The following is an 18,834-nucleotide window of genomic DNA, read 5'->3' on the forward strand; positions in this document are numbered from 1 at the left end:
CACAGCAGAGGCAAATGTTGCTCCCAGTGCCGTGCCCACGAGTGCACCAGCACAGTTACTTTTATCAAGCCAGGACGAGTTGCTTCCTGGAGCCTTATCGGGCTGAAGATCTAGGATGGTTGTTTATCAGGAAGAGCAGCACAGGGCAGAACCTCCAGCGGGTAAATCCTCAGCTTGTGGGTGTGCGCAGAGCCAAACCAAAAGGCCCCAGCTCCAAGTAAACATCCAGGCAGTCCAGACTTGGACCTGCCTTAAAACTGCTCCAGCTTGGCCACATGCCTCTTGACTAGAGCAAAGTACTAGCCAAACAGTAGCACCCTCCAGAATAATGGCACATTCCTGTCCTTATTTCAGAGCAGGGACACTGGAGAGCTCAGTGACCCCAGCTGCGCGATCGCACATGTTTACCCCATTCATCTGCAAGTCCAAATACACAGCACTGCTGTTGCTTACAGGGCTAATTTATCTGTATGAGCAGTTACAGTGTGGTCACCTTGTACTTGGCACGGTGGAAATCTGTGCAGGATGTTCACCCATCGCAAGAAGCCCAGGAGCAGCAGCTGAGGTCGCTGCCATCTGCAGAACCCAAGGCCATGAGCAGGCTCGGTTTCGCTAATAGCACTGGTGCAATTCAAACAGGCTGTGGAAAAACAAACCCAGCCCATCGGTCAATACGTCTGATTCCCTGGCTGGTGGCCCAAGGAGAGAAGCTGGAGAGCAGAGCAAAGTGTGCAGAGGAAAGCCCTCGAGGCAGACACTGCTGCAGAGCTTCAGCTCCCCAGCTGGCTGCTGCTCCCCTTGCCCTCCCATCAGAGGACAGCAGTGACCAGAAGGGGCTGCTCATCACCAGCTTAGAGTACAAGTCCATAGTGGCAGAATTTGGAATAGATATAAAAGGTGAGATTAGAGTTAATTTCTTATATAAATATACATATATACATGTATATATTTATATATATTATTTCTACTGCTCACCTTGCCTGAATTGTGCTTGGCTAATGACTGCACAGGTTTTTGCTCTGCCATTTTAAAAAAAAAAATCTACACTCCTGACTGCAAGAGGAAACAAGCAGAGGAGGAAGCCCAGCAGCCGCGTTGTCTTTGCTGCTCTGCCCATAAAAATGGGCTCAGACAGACACAGCAGCTGCACAAGTTGGTCTTCTGCAGCAGCTAGCTTTTTCAGCACTGGGAAGAGCAACCCGAAGTCTCTACCTCCAAAAGCTCAGTGTTATGATGGATATTAATTGATACTGAATTATTCTGTAGCATTTGTCAGAGCACTTCACACCCATCCATACCTGCCTGCTTCAGAAGCTGGGTTCAGGTGAGGCCAGTGCCCTGACGCAGCTGCAGAACAATGCCGTGCTTTCTTCCTGCTATCTGCACTGCAGTCACACCCCCGGCACCCCAGCTGCCCGCACCTGCCAAGTCCAGCCAAGCCCAAACAAAGCTGGAGATAGCGATACGTGTGCTACAAGGATGGGCAGCCAGACAGTTCTTGCCTCTTGGAGCCCATTTGCAGGTGTTTGCTCACACTTAGCAACATGGAAAAGCAAGTAGGTAGCAGGCTTGAGTTAAAACTGAAAGCCATAATTGTATTTGTGTGGCTCAGGTGGAGCTGGAGAGCACTCCCAGGAGCACTGCGTGTGGCCCCTTTGGATATTTGTCATGCCCGTTTCTCCTGGCGGCCTCCTGCCGGGACCCAAGGAGCCAGGAATTGCGAAGGAATCAATGGCTCCTGGTGAGCACTGGCCAAGCCAGCCCATATCAGTCATTCCCCAGCTACTTATGGAAGGAGGGACTGTACCCTTGAATGGCATTGCCCAGGGTCCGTGGAGGTGCCAGCAAGCACAGCTGCAGTCCCCATGTCCGCAACGAGGGGACAGGCAGGACAGGGCCGAGCATGGAGCCCTGCCCCTACTGAGGCACGGGAGGTGAGGAAACCTGGCCAGGATGCACACAACAATCAGATCACAGCATGCTGAAGACCATTTCACTTTGCTAATGAGAAACTGCTCATGCCCCAGGGGCACAGCAGCACTGGGGCCATTGCCCTTTGCGAAAGACAGCCCGATGCAGGTCTGGATGCAGCTGATGGATGAGCTGCACTTCACAGCCCCACTGACAGCACACGTAGGACTACAGGACCAAGCTTTTCCATTGCATCACTGCTACCCTGCTTGACCCAAGGGTTAAGAATAGCAGCCGGGCTCCACCACCTCACACTGCCAGAACGAAGCTATTTCGGGGCAGCAGCAGGCTGGCTCCCCTGGCAGAGCTGCCCCGAGGTGGGGCCCAGCAGCACCCCAAGGAGCTGGGGGCCGATGGGGACATGAGTTCATTCCTCCAGCACGGGATGTGCCGAGTGGTTGGCATGTGCTTTGCAGGGGAGGGTTAGCACAGACCTTGCGAAACTCTGCCCACCCAAGCATGGCTTTTGCTTAGAGGGGTTCTGGCCTCACTTGTTTATCGCAGTTATACATTTTCATGAAAGCCTTCCAGAGCCAGCAGAGCTGAAGAAAGTGCATTCCTGACAAGCTGCTGTCAGCCCCTTCTCTGTCAATGCAAGACTCAGCAGCATACACAAGGCATTGTGTTTCTTACGAGCCTAGAAGAGGATCCATGTGCAGTTTCTTCTTTAAAGCTATCCTGAGAGCCCAGACGTGGTGCTTGCTACTGATAGAGCAGCTCTGAGCTGTTGCACGAGCTCTCATTGTAACACCCAGCCCCTGCACTGACCACATCCCATGCGGGCAGAGGTAATGGAGGAAGCCACAGAGCGGTGAAGTCAGGCCCAGGACCCAGCGAGAAGCCTCATTCACCAACATATTCAGCTCCTGCCTGCTGCAGGCCCCAGGCTGGGCCTCTCACTTGTGTTCAGTGTGCTGCTGTTCCCCCTGCCAGCCACACTCCCGTGCCAAGGGAACCTCAGTGCCCCTCTCACATCTTCCTCATCAGAAAAGGGAGATGGGGAGCTGGATGAGGGAGATAGACACTGTGGTGCTGTGCAAGCACTGCTGAGCACTTGAAATGCTCTGAGGAGAGACATCTACACCCCTCTGAGACCCAGGGTGAGGAAAAGCAGGAATTCTCCAGGTACGTGGGTACCTCAGGAGGAAGAGACAGCCAAGCAACCAATATCATTGTGAAGTTGCTCCACTCTGCTTGTTTCTTTAGACCCATGTTCACTGCAGCCTGGGAACACTGTTGTGGCCCAGTAGCACTCTGGTCCTGCTCACTCCTGGCCTCCTGTTCCCAGGCTGGGCCATCAGAGGGTGGCTACAAGTGATATGGGGCTTGAGATCCTCGTGAGCACAGGCTGAGAGCCTGCTGTCCTCTCCTGGGTGGTGTTCCCCCATTATACAGAGGAGCAAGGAGCTCTCTAACCACAGGTGCCTGCAGAGCTCTGGGATCGTTCCTAACAGGCCGTCAACTCCAGCCTGAGCTGTGCACATTTGTGATGGGGGGCAGGACTTCATGGCAATGAGGAAAAGAAGGGCAAATGAACACAGCAGTGGAAAAAGGGACTGTTAAAGCAGATAATTGCTGCAAAACACCTTTACTTTTATGTGCTCAGAAAAATAGAGCAGTTACAAGCCTGGGCTGAGCATAATGATGACATTTCAGATAAGTTCAAGCACAGCGATGCAAATAAGTGGGACAAAGAGCTACCAGTGCTTCTGGGGAAATCCCCCCCCATGAGCTCTGTTTGAAGGCAGGGTTTCAAGGCACCAGCATAATTTCATGACCACAAGCCTTCATTGGCCACAGTTACCCCATTACTTGGCAACTTCAGAAACAAACAAACCCATCCTATGGCTCTGCCTCCTCGCCAATACACAGGAGCCGACGTGTGCAGCATGTAGGTGCCTCCCCACCTACCTGGAGCAGGAGGCTGGGTCCCCAGGAGCAGAGGAGCCACAGGATGCAAGATGCTTTTACACAGCTGGCAATGAAGAGGCTCCACATGAAGACCACCCAGCACCATAAATTCATATTCACCAGACAAAAACAGCCCCAGATCCCCAATTGCCAGTCATCAGTTTCTCCAAACTGGCTGGAGATGGGAGGGAGACACTGTCATCGAGTTGCCCTGTTATCACCAAGCTCCCTGTCCTGCTCCACAGGTGAAGCATGTCACAGGTCAGAGAACACTGGTTTGTGCAGCACAGCTGAGTTAATAGGGCACTTCCACCCTCTGAAGCTCAAAGGAGGGGTTCTGCCTACAGACAGGCTTCTGCAGGCATCACAGGTGCTCCCACCTTCAAATCACCTCTTGTCCTAAGAGACAGGAACACACTGAACATCTGAGCCCAAGTGAGACCCTCTCACCCCCAAGGTTTCCAGCTGCACAACACACTGGCTGGGTTTGGCCTTTCAGATGTGGGGTGGGAAGGCCTCTCCCCTGGAAGTGTTTTTCCCCATCTGTTCCCCACCGCAACAGAGTGGCCTTGTCGATGCAGAAGACCAGCATTTCCTCTGCCAAGCTTGCTTGCTGAAAGCTGCTTGGAGCAGACAGTAGTCTCCAGCAAAAGCCAGGACTGGGCTTTTATTTTTTATTTTTATTTTATTATTATTTTTTGACTGTTTTGGGTGTGCAGTCAAGCCCAAAGCCCATTAAAACACACACACATAAACAAAAAAAAAAAAAACCAACACATCCCAGATACCTTCTATATTATTGAAGAACAAGTCCACCAGAGCTGGCAACCCAACATCAGGTTAGAGTTTCACTGTTGACAGGATAAATCTTGCCAGAGGTTTGGGATTTTGTTTTATTATTCTTTTTTTTTTTTTTCTCCCAACCAAACACCAGAAATTTGGGTGAAGGACAGGGAACTGCTCTGGCAGCTCTTGTAATAATCTTGTTGGTACCACGAGGCCAGTAATAACTTGTACTGCAGGAGACTGCTTCCCAGTTTACGGCCCCAGCACATGCCTACAGAAATCCTCCACATACCATCCAGCTTTAATAGCCTCTCCTATTCTTAGCACAAACTTGCCTTCTTAGAGACTATTGCAGTGCCATGTACTCCCTGCTTTGGCTGTCCTAAATCCCTTCCTGGCCTGTTACAGCCCCACGAGGGCCAGCCAACTCCCCCTGTCCAGAAATTTCAGGGAAAAGCAAGGAAACGATCCACAGCACTGGGCTTACCAGGAACTACCGGAACACGGAGAGCCAGGACGAGTCCCCCTGCCTGGATAAGGCATCCCCCGGGCTTGCTGTTCCAGCAGCTCTGGGTTCAGCCTGGCTCATGCACCACATGTGCCTGGCAGAGAAGATGGAAAAAGCAAGGTGGCTGGGCTCGAGGCAGCTCTGGGGTTTGTCCTCTCCTAGCCTGCCATCTGAGAAGCAGAAGGCACCTCCAGGGTCTGTGGCAAGGCAAGAGGCTAGGAACACCTACCCACCTCCTGGTAGGGGGCACCGGCTGGAAGAGCTCCACCTGAACTAAGGGGCTGATCCCCAGGGCCTGCTCTCCTGGCCCACAGCTGTGCAGGGGCATTTGCTGATTAAACTTTGGGGTTGAGGAGAGAAATTTCGTTATCAATACACGTAGATCAGAAAGTTGCATTTGATAAAAGCCCTCAGAGATAAGGGTTCAGCCATCCCCTCAGCTATTCTGGGGCTGTGGGAGGCAGCAGCCTTCTGTTACACACAAGTGTGACATATGATTTGAATCAGCAAGTAAAGAGGAGTTCCTTCTCAACAGCTTTGTGTTTTTCAAGCTGTTAAACACTGGGTCTTGTCCGAGATAAATTATTCTTAATGTTATTCTTGTTTTTTAAATCTAGGCATGGAAATGGCTTTGGCATTTGAAAACTGCTCCTTCCCAACTTAGTTTTTCATTTTCTTTCCTAAATCTTTTTCTCTTATTTTTTTTATTATTATTATTTTTATTCTTCTTTTATCCTTTTTCTTCTCTTTTACTTTTTTTTTTTTTTTACCCTTTTCTTTTCCTTTTTACTTTTCCTTTTCTCTGTTTACTTCTCTCTCTCTCTCTCTCTTTTTTTTTTTTTTTTTTTCCCTTTCCTCTTCATTTCCTTTCTCCCTTTCCTCTTCCCCCTTTCTCTTTTTGGCTCCCCCCAGCTATCCCCACTGCTCTCCGTGGCGCCGGGCCGCGGCCGGGGCTCTGCTGCCCTCCGGCGGCCGCGCCGGGGCCTCCCGCTGGCGGCGGGGCCGGGCTAGGCCGGCTTCAGGCCTCACCCGAGGCCGAGCTCTGGTTTGGGGTAAAATCCCTCTTGCCCAGTGGTCTTGGCCCGGTGGTTTTAACCTCTGGCATGCTCGGGGCTCTCAACCCCACCAGGCGGGACCGCAGCAGCCCCATGGGGGGGCGAACCCGCTGTTTTAAGGGGGCTCTGCCCAGCACCACGATGGCCCCATCCACCTCTACAGGCATCTCCGCATCCTCCTGGGGCTGGAGGAGCCATCCAGCCACCCTGCCCTCCACCCACACTGCAGGGATGCCCCGGCACGGCCCAAACCCTCGGCTCCTTCCACGCCTGCTGCCGAGAGCTCTCAGTACAGTGGTGTCTTTGTGCCAGGGACATCTGCTTGCATGGCTCCGGCAGTGACCCTCAGGCAGCACTGACCCCTCTGGCCCCACAGTGAACCCGTGACCTCCCGGGGAAGCTCTCCAGCTGCCATTTGTGTCCTGGGATGCGATCATCCCGCATCTGGAGCTCACTGTGGCCATGGGGCGGCTTTGCCAGCTCAGGGCCCGCACTAGAGGCAGGGCTGTGACAGCGACACAGTGTAGGTCCTCCTCAGCTTTCAGCCCGGCACTTTGGGTACTGGCACCACTGCAAGCATGCTTGTGGGCCAGCAGGTTGCACTGGCAGCGCAGCAGGACATTCTCCATGTCAGCAGGAACAGAGAGGGGACAAGGGGGGCCTGGAGTGGACGTCACCTAGCACAGTTACACACTGCAGTTGACAAAGTGATTAGGCACCGCTTGGGGTGGATTTCAACTGCTTTACGCACTGAATTTATGGAGACATTCAACAGGGCCTTTATCCTCGGCGGAGCAGAGAGCTATCCAGGGGCCTGCCAGACCCTGGTGCAGGGGGACGCTTTGTCCTTCAGCTCACGGCTGCCGAGTCCTCCGTCCATTCCAATAGACACGAGACACAACAGCAATATTTTGTACCTATGTTCTTCAAGGGAACATTGAAAGCCACTGAAATGTTATTTATTATCTGCAGATGGAGTCATGGGACAATGGTGCACTCCTCCTGCACTGACAGATGTCCAAGGGGGCCTCCAAAAGGGCCTGATCCGAAATTGCATCAGGCCTCAGAAGAGAAACAGGAGCCATGGTCTGAGCAGGCTGGGATGTGCCAGTGCAGCGAAGGCCTGGGGACAAGAGGCTGTCCCAGGGCTCACCATGGGCTCGCTGTAGGAGCAAGTAAAAGTCCAGGACCATCCTAATGCACTTCTTGACCTTACCTCTGTTGCTCTGAGCCCTTGGCTGAGGCACTGAGAGGAGCACATCCCTCCCTTCCCACCCCAGCCCACCCTCCATGGTACAGCCAGGTGTGACAGCACCACAACTGAACTCTGTACGTCTCAGTCCCTTCCAAAGTGTAATACAACATGAAACAGAAGCTCCAAGAGTGAAGGAGTTCCTGTGCAGGGATTAGGCTGGTGGGATGGCTGGAGTCGCATCCCATCCGTAAGGCTGAGCTCAGCAAGTTGCTGCTTGCGTGGTGGTAAGGCTGCGCCCGAGCCTGAACAGTCAGCACCTTACTGAAGGTGGCAGGCTTGATCTGGCAGAGGAGCGGGAGAGCTGTGTGTAGGCAGCCAAGGTTTATTAGATAAATTGTTAAATTCAAATGACCTGGACACAAAGATAAGTTGCACTGCCTTCTGAAAGGCAAAGGTGTTTTTGACCTGTAGAAACTGGTACAGGTTACCAAGACATCAGTTACCACAGCAGACATTTGACAGTATAACGACCACCTTGCAGTTAATCTTAGGAGAGTCAAAGTTTCTCTCTACCTAGTACATCCAATGGGATGTGCACGTTATGTCAGCGCAGCTACTGCACCGCTCCCACAGCCCTGCCACCTTCCTGCTGGGGTGCTGCTACCTCTGCTGTCCTCATCTGATCACAGCAGCACTCCCCTCCCTCGTCTGTGGTGTTCTAACATCCAAAGCAACAAATCTATATGGGGCATTTCTAAATTCAACGTTAGGCTGCTCTCATTTTAACTGGATGGGGGAATAAGGAGGTGCAGAACTCAAAATCTGTTATTAGACCTTTAAACTAAAATTAAAAAGAAGAAGAAGAAAAAAAAACAACCACGGTTCACTTCTCATGGAGAATTCAAAACCTTCACCGGCATGTTCCTAGGAATGTTTTTCTGCTCACAACAGTTAGTGGCACGGGACCGCATCCACCTCCAGTCCCTGGAGCACTGCAACGCTGCCTTCCCTGTGGGGTGAGATGTCATAGGGCTGCACACACCAGTGCTGCTGTCCACACGCTCGCCAGCACAAGGCTGGCAGACAGTCTGAGCACGGGGCAGGCCCGCAGGGACTCGGAGGACGAGGTGCAGGAGCAGACCTCGTAGCCGTTCTCCGAGCGGCTCTCGTCGTGCTGCCCGGGCTTGGAGCGCGCCCCAGTCCTGCTGCTGCCGGCTGCTTCTGGGGAGTCAGCCTGCATGTCGCTGCACACCAGCCAGTCCCGGGCGATGGACTGCGGGTAGCCAGCCTCGGCCTCCAGCTCACTGTCCAGCACTCGCCAGTACTCCTTGCCCCTGAAGAAGTAACTTGCACCTGGGAAGAGACCAAAGCCCAGAGGTGAGATGTGCAGGGACAGTGGCCCAGGAGGACGACAGCACCGGGAGCAGCAAAGGAGTGCTCCCACCCCATGGAACCACGAGCCGCCAAACTGGGGTGAGATGCTGGCTCCTGTGGCAGGTCCTGGGACAGGTGCATCCCCTGGTACTACAGGAATGCAGGGTTAAAAGCCCACAGCCACACACACCACCAACATCCCAGTCTTGTAACAGGGCATGGTGAGGCTGCAGATGATAAACAACCTGAGCCTGACTCATCCTCCCTGTATGGGTGGCCAGTTATGCCCAACAGCATCTGAAATTTGGAAAGCCTCTGGAAACGTCCCTCCCGTGCCTGGTTTAGTGGCTGCAGTTACACTGCTAGGTTGCCAGCAAATAAACTGTGGAAGCGCCACTTTATTGTGAGTGAATGGCTGCTTTTAAACACCTCCTATGACAATATTTTTGTGGTCTTTGCAGAGGGAAGGGGCCACTGAGAAATTTCATCCCTGGAAAACAAGTGCTAAGTCTGGGCAAAACACTTCCTTTAAAAATATTTTTGTCTACAGTCTCATGTATCTAGGTAAAAAATCCAACAACAACAGATTCGGTGAAAAGCAAACCAGCGGGTATTAAGATAAAATTGCCACAAAACAACATCAACTGTGCTCTTTTAGTAAAATCAAATTATTAAGCACCCAGGATATTTCTGTTACCTGCTTGAATTTACAATGCCTTTTAGTGAGCAGAGGGAGCTCTGGCTCAAAGCCTGCCTCCCTCTCTGCAGCTTTTAGACAGGGAAAGTGCCAGCACATCTGGGGCTCAGCGGTGCAGGCTCCGCAGACAGGGCTGTATCTCAAGTGCGAACGAGGCATTGCTTTTTTTCTTTTTTTTCCGAACCAGCACAGGGACTCACCATCTGACCACCTCATGGCATCATCTAAAGGGCTCGGAATTCCCTTCCACAGAATGGTCTCTGAGGGGTACCCGGGGTCCATCCTCCGCTCGTGGTCATCGTAGCGCCAGTAGAGGTTGTCCTTAAAGAAATAAGTCTTGTCATTGTGGGCCCAGGAGAAGGCGGCGTCGATCCCTCCTGGCGGCAGCCCGAAGTCCGAGATGGGCCGCGGGTATCCTTCCTCCACGTTGTTGTCCTTGAACACCCAGTACCTGTCTCCTGAGGAAAGAAGCACGGAGCACGAGTGCGTTAGTTTCACAGCTGAGGCCAGCCTCCCCTGCAGACGAGCTGATGCTTTGTTATCTGTTGTGATGATCCTCAGGGTGAGCTCTTGGCACTGGAGGAGGGGTCAGAGGGGAGCAGCCCATCGGGGAACCTCTGCCCTGGAACAGCGGCTGGGTTGGTGCCAGGCTGCTGAGCTGAAGGTCCCCATGGCCACACAGGGAGAACGAGCCCACATCTCTCACTTCCCACTTCACGCTCTGCCATTGGGACGGGCTTTCTGCTTGCATGAGATCTCCCTGGGGACCTGCTGCATGGCAGCCTCTCTGCAGCACCCTGTGGGTCTCACCCCACCTACTTTAAATGTCAGGCTTTTTCCTCAGTTTTCTAGAAAACGTGAAGAGGCGCTTAAACACATGGCCAAGCATCAGCAGCAGGAACTCAGAGGAAGGGGTAATTTGTGTGCTTTGGTTTGTGTCCAGGGATCAATGAAACAGCACTGGAGAGCCAGAATGAGACAATATTTTATAGCTAGAAAGTAAACCTCTCATTTCATCTTAGCAGGCAGACAGGGCTAAATAACACATCACCAGAGGCCTCAGCGGGCTGTGCAGGAGGGCAAGGAAGCTGCCAGCCCTGGATCTGGACAGGCTTGGCGATGAGAGCAGGGGAAGGCACATCCCCATCGTCCCCATCGTGCTGCTTGCAGGGTGAGCCCATGGCCAGGCACTGCTCTGTGCACACATGGCTTTGGAGGACCTGGGTCCCCAGGCGCCTGGGCATCATCTGGGCTTGGAAACGCTTCCCCGAGCACACAGGCGGTGCGGGATCCACTACCGAGACCCAGCCCGTGCCTGCAGCCTGGCTCTCATGATTCAGCACTTCTGAAATCAATAATTCACCTGCGTTCGCAGCCGAGTGGCAGACAAAAAGCAATTTCCAGCTGGGATGAGCTCAGCATCACCGACTCCTCCTACACAGCTGCTGCAGGGCCCCACGGCGGGCACAGTGGGGCCGGGGGTGACACGGAGACCTGGTGGGGGCAGCACAGGGACTGGGTGGGGCAGCGGCACCAAGGGGGTTTAGCCAGCACCATGGCACATGTGGGATGCTCAGAGGACATTCATTTAGGAACCGAGAGCTAATCGCTTTCTTCCAGCTCTTGTGGAAGAAACTGGAGAGCTGCTTATTTACATAAAGAGAGGATTATATCACGTATTTTAAGAAAAAAATCAAAGTAGCGGAATTAGTAAAACCAAGCTCTTCAGGTTTCATTCTTGTCCCCTCTGGCTTCTTTTCTTAAAAAAAAAAAAAAAAAATAGGAAGAAAACCCCAACTCTGTAAAGTATGTGAAGGATGTGAAGGGCAGTTTCTGCTTTATTTGGTTCTTGAAAAGCAGAGATTTCAGTTAGGTGTGGCTGCAGTTTACCCTGAGTGAAATTTCCCCCATTTTCTGCAGAACGTGATCCCTACGTTCTGCTTGCCCTCCCCAAGGCGTTTCCTGGCCTCAGGTGTGGACAACTCTTGGACGTGCCCCGGGAGGAGGGGGGCACCGCTGTCCCCTCTGCAGGAGGACTCAGTGCCCAGGGGGACCCTGGCACGGGGCTGCACGCCGGGGCACCCGCGCTGCTCTCACCTTTGAAGAACACGATCTTGTGGTCGCTGGTCCTCTCGTACACTGCGTCCACGCTGTCCAGGTTCAGGGGCAAGCCCCGCCAGAACCGGTGGATCTGAGCCGGCTGGAGGGAGACCAAGTGCTTATTGCGGGTCAGTCTCCAGAAGTACTTGCCTGGAGGGACAGACCGGGCATTACTGACCCACCCCTCCACCCGCCTGCACTGCGGGAGAAGCTGGCGCCGCCGCACGTCGGCAGCGGGAAGCCAGGCAGAAGGTGGGAGCTACCGGCTTCCCAGCAGCAGCTGCTGGCGCGTGCTATTCCTGGCAGCCGTTGGAAGAAATCCCCTTTTTGGGAATCCAAACAATCCTCCAGACACCGCACTACCTGGGACTCTCAGCCGGACTTTTTTGTCCTCCCCGGGGAGCTCCACGTGGTGAGATCCCGGTCAGAACAAGACGTCTGAGAACGAACCCTCAACTTTGTCTCATGTTGGTAATTGCCTGCTAGAAATCATTGCGTGTTATTTACATCTGCTCTCGCCTGGGTTCCCAAGGGAAACGAGCAACAGAAACCGAAGATGCGCCTTTGGATTTGCATTCAAGGCATTCAGCCCTTTCCCCAGAGCTGGCAGATTGTGACACCGTCTTTCAAAATTTTATGGAAATTGGATCTTAGCCTGATAATGCAGGAGGCAAAACTCTAACACTTAAACATCTGCAGAGAGGGAGGTTTATTATAATTATAAGGATTTATATCATTCCTGTTCTTCTGCTCCAGTTTGCATATTTGCTCTATCTGACTGAGACCTACAAATGAATAATGTATTCAGATGTGGTAGGAATTGCTATAATTACAGATTCTTTTTAAGAATGTTATAAAGAAGAGAATTCAAATCTGGTGGCCATTGTATATCTATGGAAACACATGTAATTAAATAAAGATGATCTCTGCATCTCTAATTAGAAAGGCACTAGACAAAGACACATTTTCGCTTTTTTCACAAGAAATACATCCCAACATAATTCCTTTTCTAGTAGGTGTGTATCTGAGCTCCTGGGGGCTGGGTGCTCATTGGCACAGTGGAGGAAACCCCAGCTGCTTTTGACTTTTTAGCTCTCTCCCAGCGATGGGCTCAGCGGGTGTGCAGCTGCAGCCGGCAAGCTTTACATCTACATCTAAAGGCAGGCAGACTCCGGGTCATCTGTCAGTTTTGTTGAAAACTATCAGAAAAAAAACCACCCAAAAGGTAGCGATTGAGCTAGCAATGAATTCTTAACATGATGGCCCCGTTCTGCCCGCGCTCGTGTCTTGTCACAGCTAAGCCTGCTTGCCCAAGTGCTGCGGCTGCTTGGACAGTAGCTGCCTGAGCCAGCCACGGGGGAACTGCTGCCATCAGCATGCAGAAATACAATAAAATAAAAACTCCCAAACCCCATGTTTGTTTAAAGAGCTTGATTTAAAACCATCTTCCAAGCTGGCAGACGGAGAAGGATGAAAGCCAAGTGTGAACTCCTGCCATCCCAAGCGTCTCATTTTACATGGATGATGGGCTGAGGCAATTGCTTTCCTTAACACCAGGTGATTTTGATTCCAGCTGTGCACCACGCTATCAGTACTTCGGATGCCTCTGGCAAGATTGCTGCCTGCAAACACCCACACGGGCCAAAGTTGCTCCAAAACTTCTGAAGTTTGCAGCAAGGCACCCAAAGCAAAGCAGGCAGCGTTTCAGAAGCGCAGGAAACTCACCGCTGCCTTCAACAGGGCAAGTCCCCAGGGAGCCCGGGTGGCTGCATCGGGGGGCACTGGGTGACACTTCTCTCCAGCTGGGCCAGCTCAGAACAAAACAAAATGTCCATCGATGGAGGGAGCTCAGCCCCAGGGCTCTGTAGGTCCCTGCCCCAGAGGCGATGTCCCCGCTCCCTGGCCTTGGCTGCCGAGTTCCGGAGGCAGCCGCGCAGCTGGCACGCGCTGACACTCTGCTCTTCGAATTTGCATTTTGGCCCACAATAAATATATCCAAAAATAGACACCGAGATGGATTTCTCTTTAGTTTTCATCTTTTTTTTTTTTTTTTTTAATCCCCTCTGCAAGACAGACAGCTATTTATCCTGGACACCAGTTCTTGTCATCTCTCATTTTCCCTTCTTCACTGTGGCTTTCTGGAGCCAGCATCTGTACAAATGCCACAGGGGAACAGCCGCCGTTTTGTGCTCCCTCGGGGGCACAGACAATACCGAGTTCTCTGGAGCTCTTGCGGGTTACACTTGCCTGGAGGCTGCTCCTCACCCCTGCAGAGACGCTTTTGCTTCCCTGCTGGATGGCTTTGGGGTCACCAAGAGGTGGCCAGGGATGGAAAGCACTGCCCACTGGGAACTCTTCCATCAAGGGAAGATGGAAAAGAAAGCCTGTGGAGGCCGGCATAGACGGTCTCTGTGCAGCTGAGGAGGCGCTGATGGGATCCTTGTCGGCAGCCGGGCACCCCGGGGACTCACTGCCAGCAAGTGTTTGCTAACACGGAACCAGATGGCTCTGTAATTGTGCGCGTGTTGTCTTTGAGCGATGCACAGCAAGCGGCATTAAAGAAGATGAAGCGTGGGAGAAGAGTTGAAGGCAGCCAGGAAAAAAGCAAGGGAGAGCTCCTGTTGCTCCCTGGTTCAACCCGTATTTTGGGTCTGATGGTGCGCATCACAACGAGGGGTCAACTGTCCCAGTGCAGCTGCAGGCGCCTCTGCTCTCTCCATCCCCAGCACCTGCCAGCCCCCTAGTCTGCCCTTGGTCACAGACCCCAAAGGTCAAAGAAAATCCATTTGTGCTGGGTGAAAAAAATATCCATTTTCATAATTTGAAAATAAATTGTTTCAGTTTCACTGGATTTCTCTTCTTTTTGGATAAAAAAAAAAACACTCGCTTTGCTTTACCACTCAACCTTTTGGGTAGCCCTAGCACATCCCTCTCCTCCTCCTCCTCCTCCTCCCTCGCAGTCCCCACTTAGCTGTGATCTCTGCCCATCCCTCACAGTGCACTGTGTGTCCCCGGCCACCAGCGTATTGTCACCTCTGTCACTGCGCTGTGCCTGGCAGGACAGAGCTGGGCTCTGGGATTTGCATAGACACTGATACATCCTCATCAGCCGTTCCCAGCCTTGGTGGATTGATTAAAGGTCTCAGACCTTTTATTTGAGTCAGAAAGAGCCAGCAGCACGTGGGCCACCTTCCTGGGTCTGCAGGTCCCTCTGCAGCCTGCAAACTCAGAGCCAATTTATCCTTATTGACCAATACTGCCTCTGCAGTGCTGTCACGTGAACATCACCGCAGGGCTGCGGGCACGCTGGGGCCATCTCTTACCTTTGAAGAAGAAAGCTTCTCCCCTGATCTGAGCCACGGCATCGAAGTGAGTGTTGCATCTGTTTGGCACATCCCGCCGCAGCCTGCACAGAGACAGCCGGGTGAGCGGGGGCTGTGGCCCCAGGGTCCCCGTCCTGCAGCCCCCTCCCTGCCCCAAGCCACAGGCTGAAGCACAGGGGAGTAGAAGACCACAGGCTGTGTCCGTCTGGCACTCCTCCTGCTCGAGCCCAGCCACATGTGTGTGGATTTCCAAGGCGGGCACAAGCAAACACCAGCCCACAGGCGGCTCTGAGGAAGATGCTCTCCCTGGGCCACCGGTGACCACCACTAGGAGTCGAGCAGGGACATGTTCTTCATCCACCAGTTGTACACGGGGGGGGGCAGAGATGGCTCACCACTCCCTGGCGGCACAGCGTGGCGCGGCCAGCTGTCCCCAGGCAGCAGGGCTTGTGATGGGGGAGAGCCCCCAGCATGTCACCCCGGCACCTGGGGATGTTGGTGTCAGACACCAGTGAGAGGTGCCAGAGCTGCAACGCAGAAGGCAGCCGAGACCGACCAGAGAGACGCAGAGGCGAGGTGATGCAGCATGATGTATGGGGAAAGCCACCTGGCAAGCATCAGGCTGAGCTGCTTTTAACAAGGTGGGTGGGAAAGGCGCAGGGTATGAAGGGCCCAAGAGCTACGAAGCCCATGTGAGAAATGATGATTGATAGAGAACAAGGAGAGGATGCTGGGACCGTGCAGAGAAAAGCGGCGGTGGGTGTCAGGGAAACATAAATCTAATTTGCTGATGGAAGATTCGTGCTGGGCTGCCAGCACCAGCTCAGGCACAAAGTGAGGGATGTGGCCATGAACGCCCTTCACCCTCACAGTCACATGTGGGGTGGGAAGAAGAGGTCACCACGAAGTTTCCTGCTGCTGTCACCAGACCATGGCCTCTCACATCCTCCTCTCTGGGTCCCTGCCCAGCACCCAGAGGCTCCAGCCAAAATCTGGCCACGCAGAGCCACGTGGACAAGCTCCCTTAGGAGCTACACAGGAAGACAGGTCACCTATGGCATGGCAAATTCACCTGGCTGCTTAAACTGGACATGCACGAGGCTGGGAGAGATGGAGGCTCCACACTAAGGCAAAGTATCCCTGACCTCGAGGAGACCAGCTTGGTGGCAGCACCCTCACGTGGAGCAGTACACAACAACCACGTCATAACGCCACTGAGGTCCCACGTTTGGGACACGCTGCTGGCATTTGCCATTACTGAAGACCTCACATGTAGCACTTTCCTCTCTCTTTACTCGCAGCCCCTACAGACTTCAGGCACAATTTGGACCCAAGATTTCACTGTACTTAAAGCAGTGCAGGGAGGACATTTATCTTTGTGTCACTGCGACTGCTAATTCCTTGGGGCACTCATTGCAGGAGCTCTGGTACCACAGGCATACAGATGTGGCACCTACATTCATCAAAGGGTCCTCACTAGGTCCCCAGAGTGGTGAATTCAAAAGGGAAAGCCCTTCTGTGATCCCTGGCAGCTGGGACACCCCTTGAGCGCAGGTGCTCAGCACCTCTGTACCACGGGCACCACACCAAGGAGGGCAAAGTGGGGTGAAACAGGAGCCAAGACGGGCAGAACAGCGGTGCCTGGGGTATTTTTTCAAGATTAGATTTTTCTACAGCCCCGTTGCTGTAGGAATATTCCACTGTCCCTGCTCTCACTGCTGCTATCCCCTCTTTGCAGGTGGGGAATGGAGGCGCAGGGAGATGAAATGCCTTCCTCCGGGTCACACCTGGGTGGGGCAGAGCAGGAGGGGAAGGTGACTGGCTCCATCTCTGCTGCTCTCACTTGGGGTGCTCCTGGTACCCGGCCAAAACGCGTGACCGTGACCTCCTGCCTTTTTGTTCAGTGTCCCTTCCCTTAACTGCCTCGCTGCTCTGGTAGTAATGTAATTTGGTAACTCCAATGCTCATTAATGAGCTAGATCCAGATCCTCCCTTAATGAGGGCACGCTGGCTGCCTGATGACACCCTCAGTGAAAGCAGTCCTTTGCCAACTCAAACCTGCGTTGGAGTCAGGCTGCCGGTCCGCTTGTTCCAATATTCACCCCCACAGGTACATTAGGGAGTTGCTCACCGTGGAGAGATTTAGGTAACTTATGCACGCACAAATCAGGATCCTGCAGAAGTTTGATTAAAATTTCAGCAAGGATGAGTTCACCTAAGGGTGATGGGAACAAATTGCCATTAACAGAAGTCAAATTTAAAGTCTTAGGGAAAGGCAAAGTGGTCCAAGATAATGCAGAATTTCTGGACATGCCTTGAATGATAAGAATTAGCTAATGAATAAACAGCAACTGCCACTCTTTGCTGCTCTTAACCACTTCACTTGTGGTCTGGCTGGCCAGTGTCCACACACACTGCTAAAAAAAGCAACAGTGTACGCAGGAAATGACTGGGAGATGTGAGGGAGAAGGGGCACTCTGTGTGTGTGTGTTTATCAGATCACGAGAGGTCCAGAGGGAAATAGCAAAGACAAGACCCTGGTGTGGAGCTTTGCTGTTACACGTGACAGTAAGGAACATCACCGACAGCTGAAAAGAAATGAACCAGACTTACGGGACAGTGGAGCGGTTCTCTGGCAGCTCTGGCAGGATAGGATGGTCATCAGGTTTGCTCCCTTCAGGCTTGGCCGTGGGGGACACAGACTCCCTGACTCCTATGTGTAAAGACAAAGAAGCAGTAGAGGGGAACGCCGTCCTCCCCATGAGCCCACTCACCCCAGAAGACGTCTGTTCCAGTGCTCCCTGGGGCAGAAATGTGCCGCAGCTGGGAGAGGGACACAAACTTACCGTAGAGCTGCCAGATTCGGACTTTGTCCTCGTAAGGCAGGTCGTACTTCAGAGGATCCCCCACTGGACCTTGGTAGTAGGGTCTCATGATAGACTCTATGGCAGAGATGTGGGTCAGGCCGATGGCGTGGCCAAACTCGTGGACGGCTACAGCAAACAGGTCCATCCCATGGGCGTCTGGAAATAAAGACATAGCTGAAATAAAAGTCACTCCGTGCTGAACATATCGGGGGTTTGGGCAGGCTGTAAGAGCAGGAATAGGCATATGTTGAAAATACTGGAAAACAAGGTTTTGGAATAGGTGAAATATGAAAAAGAATTTGTCTCCTGTTGGAAAAAGGAAATTGAAGTGGATCATGGAAAATGGAAAGCCAAACAGGAGCCCACAGTGTGAAACCTCAGCCCTATGCAGGCTTGGGGATCACCCCTCTTGTTCTCACATCACTGATGATGCCTGAGACTGGGCATCAGGGAGAGTGTATTCAGCAGTGGCACCTCCCCAGTGACTTTCTTCTCAGCCTGGGCTCTCTCTCTGTTCCCTTTTCCCCAAACAGATCCTGGTCGGTGCATCCCTACCACCCTGCTCTGGGCTGGCTGGGCCAGGCACACACAATTGCTGCTCCTCACCACACAACGGGGCCCCACGGAGCTGCACCAGAAGGTGGCAATGACGTTAAGTATGGCTCCTACCAGCTCTCACAGCTGCAAGCAGTGTAATAAAAGGACTGGAAAAAGCTGGGAAGCCAACGTCTCTGCAAAGCTCATGATCCTGAACCCTGTGCAATGCTTTGCTCTCCCCACTGGGCCTAGGGCACTGGGGGATATTTTTGCTGAAATCTGCTTTTTTCTTGATGACTATTATTTACAGTGCCTGTAAACAGCTGGGGTGTTTATAACCTGTCCTGTTTTCCCCAGCACCAGGAGAGAACAAGACATATGCTTTCTGACATTTTAATGCCAAACTGACAACCTTGGGGGATATTTTTATATCACCTACCGAGCTGTTATTTTTGAATCACTGGGGAGAACAAAATAAATAAAAGATGAAGGTTGGATAGCTCTAAGACC

General features: G+C 52.7%; 1 protein-coding gene across 1 annotated transcript in view; it reads right to left on the reverse strand.

Moving 5' to 3' along the window:
• Nucleotides 1-5,871: 5,871 nt before the first annotated feature.
• MMP17 (matrix metallopeptidase 17) overlaps nucleotides 5,872-18,834 on the reverse strand; it is a 52,045-nt gene continuing 39,082 nt past the window's right edge. Inside the window, exons 5-10 of the mRNA XM_068654405.1 lie at nucleotides 17,767-17,943; nucleotides 17,534-17,633; nucleotides 14,921-15,003; nucleotides 11,595-11,747; nucleotides 9,698-9,955; nucleotides 5,872-8,779 (exon numbers count right to left, since the gene is read on the reverse strand). Coding sequence (XP_068510506.1) covers nucleotides 8,451-8,779; nucleotides 9,698-9,955; nucleotides 11,595-11,747; nucleotides 14,921-15,003; nucleotides 17,534-17,633; nucleotides 17,767-17,943 — 1,100 coding nt within the window. The 3' untranslated portion in view covers nucleotides 5,872-8,450. The remainder of the gene's footprint in view (nucleotides 8,780-9,697; nucleotides 9,956-11,594; nucleotides 11,748-14,920; nucleotides 15,004-17,533; nucleotides 17,634-17,766; nucleotides 17,944-18,834) is intronic.

This window comes from Anas acuta, chromosome 17 (genome assembly GCF_963932015.1).
Source record: "Anas acuta chromosome 17, bAnaAcu1.1, whole genome shotgun sequence".
NCBI lineage: Eukaryota > Metazoa > Chordata > Aves > Anseriformes > Anatidae > Anas > Anas acuta.